This window comes from Sminthopsis crassicaudata, chromosome 3 (genome assembly GCF_048593235.1).
Source record: "Sminthopsis crassicaudata isolate SCR6 chromosome 3, ASM4859323v1, whole genome shotgun sequence".
Lineage (NCBI taxonomy): Eukaryota > Metazoa > Chordata > Mammalia > Dasyuromorphia > Dasyuridae > Sminthopsis > Sminthopsis crassicaudata.
Genome location: NC_133619.1, coordinates 512,566,843 through 512,581,948, shown reverse-complemented (window position 1 = coordinate 512,581,948; position 15,106 = coordinate 512,566,843). Strand labels below are relative to the sequence as shown.

Here is a 15,106-nt window from a genome sequence, read left to right as displayed (position 1 = left end):
AAAGCAATGAATACTGAAAAAAAAAATAGAGAACTCCAAAGTTCATTTACCATAAGATCATTCATCTAGAACTAGAAGGAACTCTAAAGGTTATTTATTCTCAACTTCACCCATGAGGTACACCAGAAAGAATAAATGACATCCAAGGTCACATACGCTAAGTAAATTTCAGGATTTGAAATCAGGATCTGTGACTCTTACCAAAAACATAAGCATAAAAAAAAATAAACAGAAAATAATGAAATATAAGAGATATCTACCATAAAAAAGATTAACAGAAGATAGGGGTTAGAAAATTAATCTAAGAAGACAAGCTGAAAATCTGTATTGTACTTTAAGAAAAAATTATGAGAGAAAATTGACCACCATTGGAACTAAAAGGCAAAGTGATTATTGATAAAATCCTGAAGTCAAAAGCAGAAGGAAATCCTAGATAAAACTAAGAAATGTATTTGTCAAGATACAAAGCTCTCAAGTCAAAAAAAATAATTGCAGACATTGAGAGAAAGATCACGGGTCAAATAATCATATAGGACTACCTAATAATTACAAAGTTAGGAAACTAAGGAAAGAAAATATTGTAATCTGATCTATTGAAAACTAAAGGAAATTAATTTATAATGAAGAATAATATTTGGCAAAAATTAAATATAATCTTACTAGGGAAAAAGAACTAGTGACTTCTTTAGAAACCTCTTTGAGAACACAGATAAATAGACTTCAAAGACTAAGTCTTTGAAGCAATCAAAAAATAATAAAAAATTTTAAAAAGCTTAATTAAGAAAGATAAACATAGTTTTACAGCTCAAAAAGGCTAAGTGATGATTGAACTGAAAGGGAAAGAAGAGTTGATTTTCTTCCTTTAGAGTACCACTATTTTGAAGAGCCAGTGAGGAAACAAAGAGAGGCATGCTATTTTGTTTATTCAAAATGGGGGAGGGAGGCAAGGGAAAGAAAAGTGAGAAGAAAAAAAGAAAAATTTGCTGTATTGGGGGGGTAATTAGAATACTCCAAGAGATTATTGGGAGGGAGAAGGATAATAGGAAAATTAAGAACCTCATGAAATACATTTTTATCTGATACAGGAAAATAAGGATCTTAGGAACTCTTTTTGGGGGGTAAGAAGATATTTCAAAAGTAGATTAATAAGCATAAAATGGTAGAAATACATTGAAATAAGTGGGGGATAAGACAGGCTAATGCAGTGAAGAATAGGAAAGTGCTACCAGAGACAGAGAATAAAATTTGAAAAGATTTTCTCACATGAAGGGATAGAAGAGAAGAAATATGACATTTGGTACAGGAAAAAAACGTTAACATCTATAACTGTGAATGTGAATGGAATGAACTTACTTATATAATGCATGGAAAAAATGACTTAATTTTTTAAATAAGAAAAACCTTTAAAATATAAAGATTTATAAGAATTAAAATAAGGGAATTGAATAAAATTTATTATGCCTCAGCGGAATCCAAAAAAGCAATATTGATCTTAGGCAAGTCAATAATAAAAATAGTTATGGTGAAGAAAATAAGAAAATTATAGTCTATTTAGAGGGATCATAGCTAATGGAATAATATCAATATTAAAAATATGTACGCCAAATACTATAGGATCTAAGTACTTAAAAGAAAAGCTAAGTGAATTCAAGAAAAACCTAAATTCCATCAATAATGACTGGGTACTTCAGCATTTTTATTTCATACTTAAGGGAATTTAGCAGAAAGGAATGTAGCTAAGAAGTTGATAGAATATTAGAAAAATAGGTATAATAAATCTTTGGTAATGAATGAGAATCTGAAGAAGTACATGATTTGTTTTTGGCTTTTTTTTTTTTTAATGGTGCAGCTTTACAATTTCAAGAATAGTTTTCCAGAAATCAAAACAATTCCTAGCTCCACCATCAGTGTATTACCAAATCTGTCTTCCCAGAGTATCTCCACCATGGAATAGTTCCATGTTTTATCATCTTTGCCATTTTAATGAGTGTGTGAAGTAAAATATTTAATTTATAATTCTCTTATTATTAGGGACTTAGGGAAGTCTTTTATATAATAGTTTATTTTTGTGAAAATATAAAATATCCTATGATAAAAAAGAAAATGCACAAAAACTAAATACTAAGTGATGGAGTGGAGAGAGCTGGCATGAATAAATGGGGAAGAAGGAAAGTTTGTTTTTAAACAAGTAATGTGTATTTTAAAGGGAGCTAAGTTTTTAAAAAGAAGAGAATTCTAGGCAAAGAGACCAAATATTGTACATGATAAACAGCAAATAGGGTAGTTTGGTTGGATAATAGAATGAACAAGGAAACCTGGAAAAATAAGCAGAAGCCAAGTGATGGGGTCTGTATCCATCTGAATGAATGATAGGTAATAAGGAACCACTGAAGGAAACTTCTTGAATAGGGGTGACATATACTCAGAATGTGGCTTTAGGTACCTATGAGGAAGATCAATTGGAAAGAACTGAGTCAAATGCAAAGAGATCAATTAGGAGGGTGCTGAAGTAGTTCTGATGAAAAGTGATGGAAGCCTGGACTAGGGGAAAGCATAATATAAATACAGGCATGGATGCAAGAGATATTGAGAGAGTAGAATCGACAAGCCTTGGCAACAAGTATGGAAAAGGAAATGTGAGAGTAAAGAGCTGAGGCTGACTCTAAAGTTGAGAAACTGGATGTCCATAAAAATGGGAATACTTTTGACAGAAATAGGGAAAAAAGGAGGAGGGGTGGTTTTTGGGAGAAAGATAATGAGTTCTGTTTTGTACATGTTAAATATGAGATTTCCAGGCAAATATATCCAGTAGGTAGTTGGATAAGAGGGAAGATAGGAAAATGTTTATGATGTTGTAAAGATCATAAAATGTAGAACCAAGAGAATAATATAGACAATGACTCAATAAGGCAAATGCAAACAAATGATAGCTGACCTTGAATTAATTGCACTGACCAATTTTAGACCTAGAGAACAGAAGAGGAAACACACATCTCTTCTCTTAGTGGAGATATGGGAGGAAAGCAATAATATAGATTGTTGCATATATCATCAGATGCAGTTGATCTGCCAGTTTTGCTTAACTTTTTGTTACAGGGAGGGTTCAATAATGGTATTATCTAGTCGACAGGCATTTGTTAGGCATTTACTATGTATTAGGCACTCTGCTGAGTCCTGAGATTACAATAAAAAACAAAAACATAATCTTTTTTCAAGTAGCTCACAGTCTAATGGAGAAAAAAATATGTGAACTTCTTTGTACAAAACAGATATTTACAGGATAAATTGAAGATAATTGACAAATTAGAATTAAGGGAGACTGGGATTTTGCAACTTGAAAGAAGTCAGGAGAGCCAGGAGACAGATTTAAGGAAAGAGAGAATTACAGGTAAAAGGAAATATCCGGGAAAAATCATATAGAGTTAGGAGATGGAATTTTTTTTTTTAATGAAGAACAATAAGGAGATCACCGTCATTGGATCATAGAGTATGTGGAAGGGGGAGTAAAGTGTAATAAGACTGGAAATGTAGAAAGGAGCTAGGTTAGGAAGGAAGGAAGGAAATAAGCATTTAATAAGTACTAACTATGTGCCACGCACTGTTATTATCAATTATGTACAATTATTATCTCATTTGATCTTCACAACAACCTTGGAAGCAGGTTCTATATTTTCCACATTTGAGTTGAAAAAAGTGAAGCAAATACAAAGGTTGACTGACTTGTCCAAGAAACACAGCTAGCAAGTGTCTAAGGCTCGATTCGAATTTAAGACTTAACTATGTATTTAGTGCTATATCCACTGCATTGAAGGGCTTTAAAACCAATACAATGATTTTATATTCTGTAGTTAATGAGGAACCACTCAAATTTATCAAGGGACATAGTCAGACCTGCAGTTTAAGATGATAACTTTCATAACTAAGTGGGGGATAGATTTGAGTGGGGAGAAACAAAGCAGGAAGACGAACATGAAGATGAAGATCACAAATCCAGTGTGAGGTGATGAGAACCAGCTTTAGAATGATAACAGTGTCTGAGGACAGAAAGAGATGTTGCAAAGAGAAAAACTGACAGGATTGGGCAATTGTTTGAATATAAGTTCTAAGAAAGAGAAAGAAAGGAAAAAGGGAGAAGAGAGTAATGAAAAGGGGAAGAAAAAGAATAGGAGAAAAGAGAAGAGACAAAAAGATAAAAGAAGAAAAGAGAAGAAAGAGAGGAGAAAGTTTTCCTTCCTGTCATCATGTGTCTGTGAGTACATGTCACTTCTGTAGATGGGAGTTTGTGATTTTGAATGAAAGAACATTCTGAAAGGGAAGTACTCAGTTATGTGTTTGTGAAATCTTGAGTTCTCATCACAGAATTTCTTACCAGTAATTAGAATCAGTAGACGAATCCAGCAGAATTGGTAGCAGTCATTAGCCACCAGAGTTGGGACGCAACCATGAAGTGATCTTATAAGCCAATTCTTGTTTCAGTCAATTCTTATATTGCATGATCTCTTTTTGGTCAAAAGCAAGCCTTGTAGCAAATTATAAAAGGCTTCAGAGTCAACTCTATTCTAGAGTTTAAAAAAAAAATTGTCTAGTCTCTCCCAAAATTGTCTTAGATGATACATTAGAAAAATCCAACTGCAATTTTCATTTTTTTTGGTTCTTTGCTTGCATTTTGTTTTCTTTATCTTTTTTTTTCTTTTTTGATCTGATTTTTTTTCTTGTGTAGCATATTTGTGGAAATATATATAGAAGAATTACACATGCTTAACGTATATTGGATTAATTGCTGTCTAGGAGAAAGGGTGGGCAGAAGGGAGGGAAAATTTTTAGAACACAAGGTTTTGTAAGGTGAATGCTGAAAATTATCCATATATATATATATATATATATATATATATATATATATATATATATATATATATATATATATATATATATATTTAAAATAAAAAGCTTTAATTTAAAAAAAAGGAAAATGTTACTGCACAGGCTTCATGAAGTCTACAAAAACAAAGATATTATTTATGTCCTGAATTTTCCATTTAACTTTTTTACCTTTCTGGACCTACATATGGAGTCTTCTGGAGAACAGGATTACAGTCACTTAAGTAGGGTCATTCTTAGTACTACAAAATCTCACATCTGTAAGAGGGGGCTCTTCAGGCATTTAATTGCCTGGAGCTATATACCTCCACTCAATCACTAATCCATAGATATAAATTTTAAAATCCCAAGATAAGATTTTTTGAATGGGCTACAACAGTTTGGCTGTACTTCTACAAATCACCAAATGTATCATTTAAATATAGAATTGACAATCCGTTAAATTTTTCAAAGCAAATTTTTGTGATTATCTTGTTATTACATTGATTAAATATTTTCCCTTTACCAAAGAGACATCTTATATAACAAATGATATTTTTAAAGAAAAAAAGGAAAACTAACAGAAATTATCTATATATTGAAAAAGTTTAAAAATGTATAGACATATACATAGTATTCCAATCTAATATATCTTCCACTTCTGCAAAGAAATCAGGAAATTTATTTTCTCACATTTTGTCTTTGAAGTGATGCTTATTCTTATAATTCTGCACCATTCACTTTCCTTTGATCAGTGGTAGAGGTTTTTTCTGTATATTGTTTTGTAGGTCTGTTTCACTCTGTATCAGTCCATGTGAGACTTATTTGAATTCATGATATTTCCCTAGGGATAGCTAGATGGCATAGTGGATAGAGCTCTAGCGCTTTGAATCAGAAAGACTCATCTTCATGAGTTCATATCTAGCCTTAGACATTTACTAACTGAGTGACCCCATGGCATGTCACTTAACCTGTTTGCTTCCATTCCTTATCATTAAATTTCTCTGTAGAGGGATATGATAAACTATTCTAGTGTCTTTGCCAAGAAAACCTCAAAATGAAGTCACAGCGGTTGGATGGGATTAAACAACCACAAAAACAGTTTGTTTAGCCATTCCTTAGTTAAAGAGTATCTACTTTTCCCAGATGTGTGCTACTTTAAAAAAAAAAAAAAAGCATTCTTATAAATATTTTGGAGTATATGAGTACTTCTTATCGTTGTCTTTTTTCGGCTTTATTCTTTCAAGAGATACTGATATTTTAGTCACTTTTTTTGTATAATTGAAAATTATTTTCCAAAATGATTGTACCATCTTATAGCTCCATCAACAAAGAATTAGTGTGTCTCTTTCTACATCTCTTCCATTGACGTTTCCTTTTTTTTTTTTTTTTTTTGCCATCTTTACCAATTTGCTGGTTGTGAGATGAAATCTCAGATTTGTTTTGATTTACATTTGTTTTATTAATGATTAGGAACATTCTTTCATGTGATTGTTAATAGTTAATAGTTTTTTGGGGGTAAAGAACTGTTTCTTCATATTTTTTGACTACTTGTCTATTAAGGAATTGCTTTTGGTGACATATGTTTATGTATGTATATATATATGTATATATATACATATATATACACAAATACATATACACAGAGATAGATAATTTGTTAGTTGTTGATATATCTTGGATATAAAATCCATATCTGAGAAATATGATAAAAAATTTTCCCATTCAACTGTTTCACTTCTTAACCCAGATGCATTAATTTTGTTTGTGTAAAGGCTTTTCAATTTCATGTAATTACTTCTGCATATACATGATCAGTAATGATTTCATGAAATTTAAAACTAAACTATTCAAAACCAAACAAGGGATAGAGGTAATTAAAAAGTAATTGCTGTTGTCTCTTGTCTAATTAAGATTGCATCTCCCTGGAGTTGAGGAGGGAGAACATTTCAGATATGGGGGACAGCCAGAAAGAATGCCCAAAACCAAGATATGGCATGTCTTGTTTGTGTAACAGCCAGAAGGCAGTGTCACTTAGATTGAAAAGTGTCAGGGAATAAGGTGTAAAAAGACTGAAAAGTTTTGATAATTATTGCATCCCCTAACACGCACCTTTACCCTTTCTTTTAAGGAGAAATACTTAGTGGAGATGAAGCCTTCTGATCAGGATACAAGTCTTTGACCCATTGCCTTCAAGAGACAGTGTAGCAGAGACTTCCAGGTCATGTTACAAATAAGATGAAGGACTAAACATTTTCTCCAGTCCTCAGGAATTCAAAACTCTCCCAAATAAGAATTATGTGCAAAGGTAAAGTAAATACAGCTGTCTCCATAGGCCAACATACCAAGAAATCTACATCAGAGAAGCATAATCCTCAATCCCAAAAGTGTTCATACTGTGCCCTTCCCTGACCAGCCTGAATGCCCCCTTCCCTAACCAGCCTGAATTTTTTTTAGCAAGCCAGAGCAACTCAACGCATAGGCTTGCACTCTGAGATCTACTCAACAATATTCTTATTGTGGCTATAGTTGATGCTCACATTGAAGAGTGTCTCTTAGTTTGGCATATTTATATCAATTGACTATATGTTTTGGATATTATACTTTTATCATAATCCACAGCACCTGAATGGACATCAGATGCCATTCTGTCTATTTCATTTCATGGACAAAGAAACTAATATCAAAAAAATAAAAAAGAAACTAATATCCAGAGAGCCAATAATTTGTCTGAGATGTGGGATACAAAGATTTTTCCCTAATAATTTTCTGTATTGATTTTGATCATACAAAAACTTTAAAATATTATGTAGTTGAAATTGCCATTTTTTTTCTTTTATGATTCTATATATCCCTTTTTGTTTAAGAATTCCTCCCTGCTATTCACAGCCATAGTGGTGAATGGTATCTCTTTTCATTTTATTATAATTTTTATATGAACTTTTATATTGAAGTCACCTATTCATTTGAAACTTTGTTGTGGCATATAGTATAACTTGCTGGTCTAAGCCTAATCTCTTCCCATCTGTTTTCCAGTTTTCTGAGCAGTTCTTTTTTAAAAAAGAAACCCTTCCCCCAGTGGGTTTTATTCTTATGTTTATCAAACACTGGCAACTGTGTTCATAGAGAAGAAGATATTTTGATTAAGTCATGGAAGATGGATTCTGATATGCAGGGATAGTGGTAGCAGAGATAGAGGTTGGGGAAGTCTCTGAGGCATGAGCAAAGTCTCAGAGGTGGGAAAGTATATAATAAATTTGAGTACTCTCTAAATTGGTTTGACTATAGCAGAAATAGTATAACCATTACTGTACCTCTAAATTTATATTTACCTTTGACCTAGATGCCACTACTAATATTACAAAGAAATTATCAATACACACAATTTTTTAATAGTAGAACTTTTTTTAACTGTGACAAAGAAATGAAAGCGGGCACCCATCAAATGAAAAGTAGTAAACTTCAACATGGTTGGAGAAGTTGTCAAGGTTTCATATATAATCTTTTTTTCTATTTTCTTTTGTCTATAGAAATGCTATTTGTCAGTCTTTGCTAAAAATATCAACAAAATGTTTTCTTAAATCTGAGGTTTTGCTTCACACCATCATTTTGCAAAGATGACAAAAGGCAGAAAAGTGACAATTATTGGAGAGATTATAGAAAGACAGGCATTTCAATGGAGTTGTAAATTGATTCAACCACTCTGGAAAATAATTTGGAATTATACCCTAAACTATACTTTTTGGCCAAGTCATGCCACTGCTAAAGCCACACAGAGATGAAAGAAAGAGGGAAATTATCCATACATACAAAATTTTTATAGTAGGACTTTTCATTGCAGCAAAAACTTGGAAGCAAAGTGGGCACCCATCAAAAAGAAAATGACTGAATAAATTTTAAATGTATGGTATAAATGTGATATAAAAATATGTTGGATGAAATGTCAAAAGGGATGGACTCAGAGGAACTTGGAAAGACTTATGAATTAAGGCAGAGTGAAATGAAAAGAAATATGTAGCAGAGGGGCAAATAGGCTCCACTCTGCTGAGATCACAGGGGCTGGTGATCTGCCCCACTACTTGTCTTCTACCTACCTTTGAGGTCTACATATTCACTGGTTCCTCTTCCCCATCTCAGCTTCCTAGATAAAGTTGCTAATAACAAAATATTGCCTTTGAACTCTAGTCTAGGATTTCCCCAAAGAAGGGAGAGAAGTCCAAAAGGTAATAATAAAAAGGTACAAATAAAATATTAATCAGATATGAAATGGATAGTTTACTCCCACACAAAAAAAGTGCAATAAAGAATCAAAAATACTAGAATCAATCAACAGTCATCTATAGCATTTATTTAAGCATCTATTATATGCCAAGAACTATGCTATTCTTGAGAAGCTTACACTCTTTACTGGGAAGAGAAAATGCAAATCATTACATACAAGATATATGCAGGATAATTTGGAAATAATCTACATAGCTTCGGAAGACATTAACATTAAGACACATGAGAAAGCTTTAGGTGAGACTTAAAGGAAGTTAGGGAAGCTAGAAGAAGGAGAAAGAAAGTTCTAGGCAATGACCATCCTTGGAGATAGTTCAGTGAGAACACAAGGAGGCTTATGTCACTGGATCCTAGAATATGTTGAGGCTAGAGGAAAAGTTGGGGAAGAATAAAATGTAAGACTGGAAAATTAGGAGAAGTTACAGAGCATTTTATAGGCTAAATAAAAGATTTTATATTTGATCTTGGAAGCAATAGAGAGTCACTGGAGTTGACTGAATGAGGGGATGAGGTGACACGATCATATTTGTACTTTAAGATCAGTTTGACAGTTGAATGGGGATACCTCTTATCAAGAGCTATCTTTAAGGAAGACTCCGTGCAGGAGCCATTTCTTCTTCTAGTAGGCTTGGCACTTCATGTCATAGACTCCATCCAGTACAGCAACCAACATGGGTGAGAAGATTTAGCGAGGTAAATGATATCTCTGCATTTTGAAGTTTCCTTATTTTCCCTGGGAGAAAGGAGAAGATAACTACACTTGGTTCAAACAGAAGAGTAGGCAAAAATGTTATATGCAATAGCTAAAACATTATAAAGAAAAAAAATTCTCATCAAGGCAGTAATAGGCTATGAGTTCAAAGAACCAGTGATAAATCCAAGGAAAATGAATATAGAAACAGATTTTTGGATGTGGCCAATGTGTAGATCATATTTGCTTGTCTGGGCTTAATAAAAGTTTTTTTGTTTTGTTTCTATAGGAACAGGAAGGGAATAGTGAAAATAATGCTACCCAGAAAAAGAATAAGAAAAGAAAGAAAAGAGGGTCATTATGGCATTCTCTAAAAAATGATTTTAAAATTAGTATAAAAATAGGAATAGATTAAGGAGACAAAGATAAGCAGGACTTCTTTGGAACTGATAAGTAGAATATAATAATTTTTAAAGAAATTCAAGCTCTAGGTAATTGAGATAGAAGGTTTTATATGTGATCCTTTCTTTTCCTTTAACTGTTCAAGTTTATCAAGGTTTGCCAAGTTAAGACTAAGAAAAAAAAAGATAATTTAAAAACAAGTCAAAAACAATGAATGCCAAGCTAAGGAATAATATTAATCTCTTTTTCTAGATGAGGAAACTAAGACACAGAGAAGTCAAGGGGTTTTATTCAAGGTCACACAAAAGGTAAGTATTACAATCTGGACTAAACTCTGATCCCTAATCAAGGGCAGTTTCTTTTTTTTTTTAATTCAATTTTATTTTCAGTTCTGAATTCTCTCCTTTTTTTCATCCCTCCCCTGCCCATTATAGCAAGAAAAACTAAACCTGTAGTTATGCAAAACAAATCCCTGCATTATCCATATATAAAAAAAGACGGAAGAAAATGCACTTTAATTTGCATCCTAAATATATACATTTTCTATCTGTAAGTAGATAGAATATTTCATTATGCATGAATTCTTTGGAATAATGATTCAATTATATAATCACAATATGATTATTATGCTAACCAGAATTTCTAAGTTTTTCATAGTTGAATATCTTCTCCATATTACTATTATTATATAGACTATTCTCTTGCTTACTTCATTTTGCTTCATCAAGTCATATAAGTCTTTCCAGGTTTTTCTGGAACCCTCTCCATTTTTATAGCATGTATTTATAGTATTCCATCCCATTTCATTCATTCATATATCCCTTTTAATCTTAATTGTCCTTTAGGGTTTTGTCCTGAGCCCTTTTCTCTTCTCCCACTTTACTAATTTACTTGATGACCACCTCTATACTGATACTTCTTTTTTTAATAATAGTTTTTAATTTTCAAAATACATGCAAAGTTAGTTTTCAGGATTCATCCTTGCAAAACTCTGTGTTCCAAGCTTTTTCCCCTCCTTTCCCCTCACCTTCCTCCCCTAGACAGCAAATAATTCAATAGATGTTAAACTTGTGCACATATTTCCACATTTATCAAGCTGCACAAGAAAATCAGATCAGAAAGGGAAAAAAATGAGAAAGGAAAAAAGCAAGTAAACAAACAAAAAAAGTGAAAATTCTATGTTGTGATCCACATTCAGTCCCTATAATCTTCTCCCTGGATGCAGATTGCTCTCTCCAACACAAGCTCATTGGAACTGACCTGAAGCACCTACCTCATGGTTGAAAAGAACTAGATCCATATAGTGATAATTCTTAAATCTGCTTAAATCTATTCTCTGCTGACTTCCAATCAATCTCATGTCTACAGATGCCTTTCAGACATCTCAATCGAGGTGTCCAATAGACATCTTAAACTCAACAAAATTCATCTTTCCCTCAAATCTTCCCTGTCCTTGTACCTTCCCTATTACCTTAGAGGGCAACACCATCTTCCCACTCCCTTGGGCTTGAAATCTAGGCAGCATCTTTAGCTCCTCATTGTTTCTCCCTCTAGCCATCCCATGTCAACATCATCTTTGCAACATCTCTCATTCAATTTGCTGCCTCCTCTCTTCTGATACTGTTGCTTCCCTGTTGCAGGTCATCCTGCCTCAACTCTCTCCCCAATTCAACCCATTCTCCATTTAGCCACTAAAGGGATTTTCCTAAAGCTCATCTAATCACAACACTCAATAAGTTCTCAAAGCCCTCCATAACCTGGTCCCCTCTAATCTTTGCAGTCTTCTAATATCTTACTCCCTACACATACTCTCCATTCAGTACACTGGCTTCCTGCCTGTTCCACAAACACTCCATTTCTCATTCTGGGCATTTTCTTTTGCTTTCTCCCCTACATGGAATGTTCTCCCTCTGTCCTCAGCTCTGACTGCTAACTTCCCTGGTTTCTTTTAAGTGCCAATAAATAACCCATCTTCTACCAGAATGCTTTTCATACCACCTCTTAGGTCCAGTTTCTAATTGTAATACCAGAGAAACTGAGGCAAGTAGAGATTGGTTTTAATCTTTAATGTGGAGAGTTTAAGCTAGCTGACTGAAAGGGAATATGCTTCCAAAGCATTGGGTACAGAGAAACTGAGGCGCAGAGTTTATATGGACTTTGCAAGCAGAATATAGAAGCCAAGAATGCAATTGGCTTTTGCAGCTGTTGTTAAAAAGAGAGAGGAATTATCTTGGCATTATCAACTTGGGGCTTGTAACTCAGGCCCTGTCAGACAGGGGAGGAAGGCTAGATAACATAACTTGGTATCTTGAGGACAGGTACTGTCTTTGCCTCTTTATTTTCCATGCTTAACAATGCCTAGCATTGTAGTAAGCACATGCAGTAAGACTCCATATGGGGTTGTGTAATTGAATGTGGGGTGTTAAGAAATTATGACTTATTTTCAGTAAATGTTTGCTTTGTATATCTATTTTATATACCTATGTAATGCTGGAGACACTGAGACAAAACAGAGATTAGGTTTTTAATATTTTAATAGTGGAGAATTTGGACTAGCCACAGTCAACTGGCCAAATGGGACTCTTGTCTCAAAGCATTTAGTACCTAACAAGTAATTCCAGAGACTTTTATAGGGCTCCAGCTATCAGGGAAACAAAGGCAAGGAGAGCAGAACACTGGGTAAGTCATAATTTCAGGAAGGACCCATGACTTAGTCAAAGTTTAGGGGTCAAGATAAGGAGGTTGAGCAGGAGACAGCAGTCTGAGACAAGAGATACCCAAGCATTTGAGATAAGCCATCTGGAATTTTATGACTCTTTGGAATATAAGAGTGGCCAGAGCTTTGAGGCCCTAATTCTCTCAGTCCCAATGGGACAAGGAGGGGGAGGGTGACTATAGCAGTTCCACTCAGAGCATAATAATTCAGGGAAATGGAGGCAAAACAATTCAGGGAAACTGAGGTATTACACCTATATACTCAGGTTTGCATAAAAATTTTTGTATGAAAAGGGTCATGAATGGAAAAAGTTTAAGAAGCCCTACAATGAATTCATAATTATTTTTTCTAGCTTATAATTCTTTGGAGATTTGATTGCTATAGCACTGAATAAGTAAAATAATTTAGGTAGTATGTTTATTTCTATTATATTAGTCTAATCTTATCTAAGAACAATTACTATTTCTCCAATTAATAAGATTTGTCTTTATTTGTATGAAGAATGTCTTGTAATTGTATTCAAATAGTGTGTGCTTGGGTTTTTTTATGTATGTCTTGGCAGGTATCTGAAGTGAAATTTCTCTTTCTTTTCCTGCTGTATTTTGATATTAATATATAGAAATGAAGATGATCTATATGTTTTTTTTATCTTGCAACTTTATTTGAAGTTAGTTGTTTTTATTATTTTTAAAATTGATTTTCCAAGGTTCTCAAAATAAATCATTGTATTACCTGCAAAAGGTGATTTCTCTTTCTCTATGATTATCCTTTCTGTTTTTTTCTTTCTTTCTCTCCTCGTCCTCTCCTCTCCTGTCCTCTTCTTGTTTCTCTTCTCTTCTCTTTTCTTCTCTTCTCTTCTCTTCTCTTTTCTTCTCTTCTCTTCTCTTCTCTTCTCTTCTCTTCTCTTCTCTTCTCTTCTCTTCTCTTCTCTTCTCTCCTCTCCTCTCCTCTCCTCTCCTCTCCTCTTTCTTCTCTTCTCTTCTCCTCTCTTCTCTTTTTTTCTTTTGTCTTAATGCTATAAATTAGAAAAGCTTCTAGTTTATCTCTGATGTCGTATACTTTCTAGGGAAAGATAACAGTGGTTTTAGGGTCTCCTAGCATTGAGGGGCTTCTGTTCTAACAATAATCTCAGTAGTCCTAAATCATCTGGCTTTGGAAACTCCCATGCCCAATCTGTCTGATTCTGACCACTCCTTAGTCAGAGGCTTCTGGCCTCAGGAAAACTCTCACAGATCAAACTCCTGAGACCATAGTCTTATTGATAATCTAGTCAATGAGAACCTAATTCTTTCCTATCTATGAGTTATAAAATTAGCATATCAATGCTAGAAAACTGGATAAATGTTTCTCCTTGCTTCTGTTTCTCTACTGAATTCTCTTAGAATTCCAGCCAGCTTTGAATTGGCATTACTTACAATAAACTTTGCCCCTTGACTAGGAGATGGTTCAAGTCTGCAAATTCTTTTGAGACACCTGCAACTCTAGTCTAGTATCCCAAACTTTTAGGATCCCCTTTCCCAATCTCAACATCTCCATTATAAATAATACTTGCTCCTGGCTTTAAATAAATACAATTTATCATTTTAAGGAATGCTCCATTTATTCCTATGGTTTCTAATATTTTGAATAGGAATGAGTATTTTATTTCATCAAAAAAAAATTCAGCATCTAAAATAATCTACGATTTTTGTTGACTTTGTTACTAATATGTTCAATTATGGTTTTCCTAATATTGAGTTAGCCCTTAAATGTCTGGTGTAAATCTAATCTGATCATATTGTATGATCTTTGTGTATATTGCTCCTTTTATTTGAATTTTTGAATCATATTCATTAGGAAAACTGGTCTACTGTTTTCTTTCTGTTTTGATTCTCCTTAATTTAAGTATCTAGACTTGTGTGGGACAGGTGCAAATCTCTTTCCTAAAGTAACTAATCAGAGACATCTTCAGATACAAAGAGAAAGTATTTATTTTGTCCCTGCAGACACACACCTGGGAGCCATCCCAGCTTCTACCATGTACTTGTGGAACCCAGCAAGCTTCCAGCATGTCAGTATTTAAAATAGCAAAAGACCCAACCAAGCTTTTTCATTGGATAGACTAAAATGATGTAAACATCCTTAACCAATGGTCATCAATGTTGTCTGCTTCCTGTGGG

General features: G+C 33.6%; 1 protein-coding gene across 1 annotated transcript in view; it reads left to right on the top strand.

The window, feature by feature from the left end:
* XRRA1 (X-ray radiation resistance associated 1) overlaps positions 1–15,106 on the top strand; it is a 143,241-nt gene that overhangs the window by 9,937 nt on the left and 118,198 nt on the right. Inside the window, 2 exon segments of the mRNA XM_074304072.1 lie at positions 6,989–7,165; positions 10,484–10,539. Coding sequence (XP_074160173.1) covers positions 10,484–10,539 — 56 coding nt within the window. The 5' untranslated portion in view covers positions 6,989–7,165.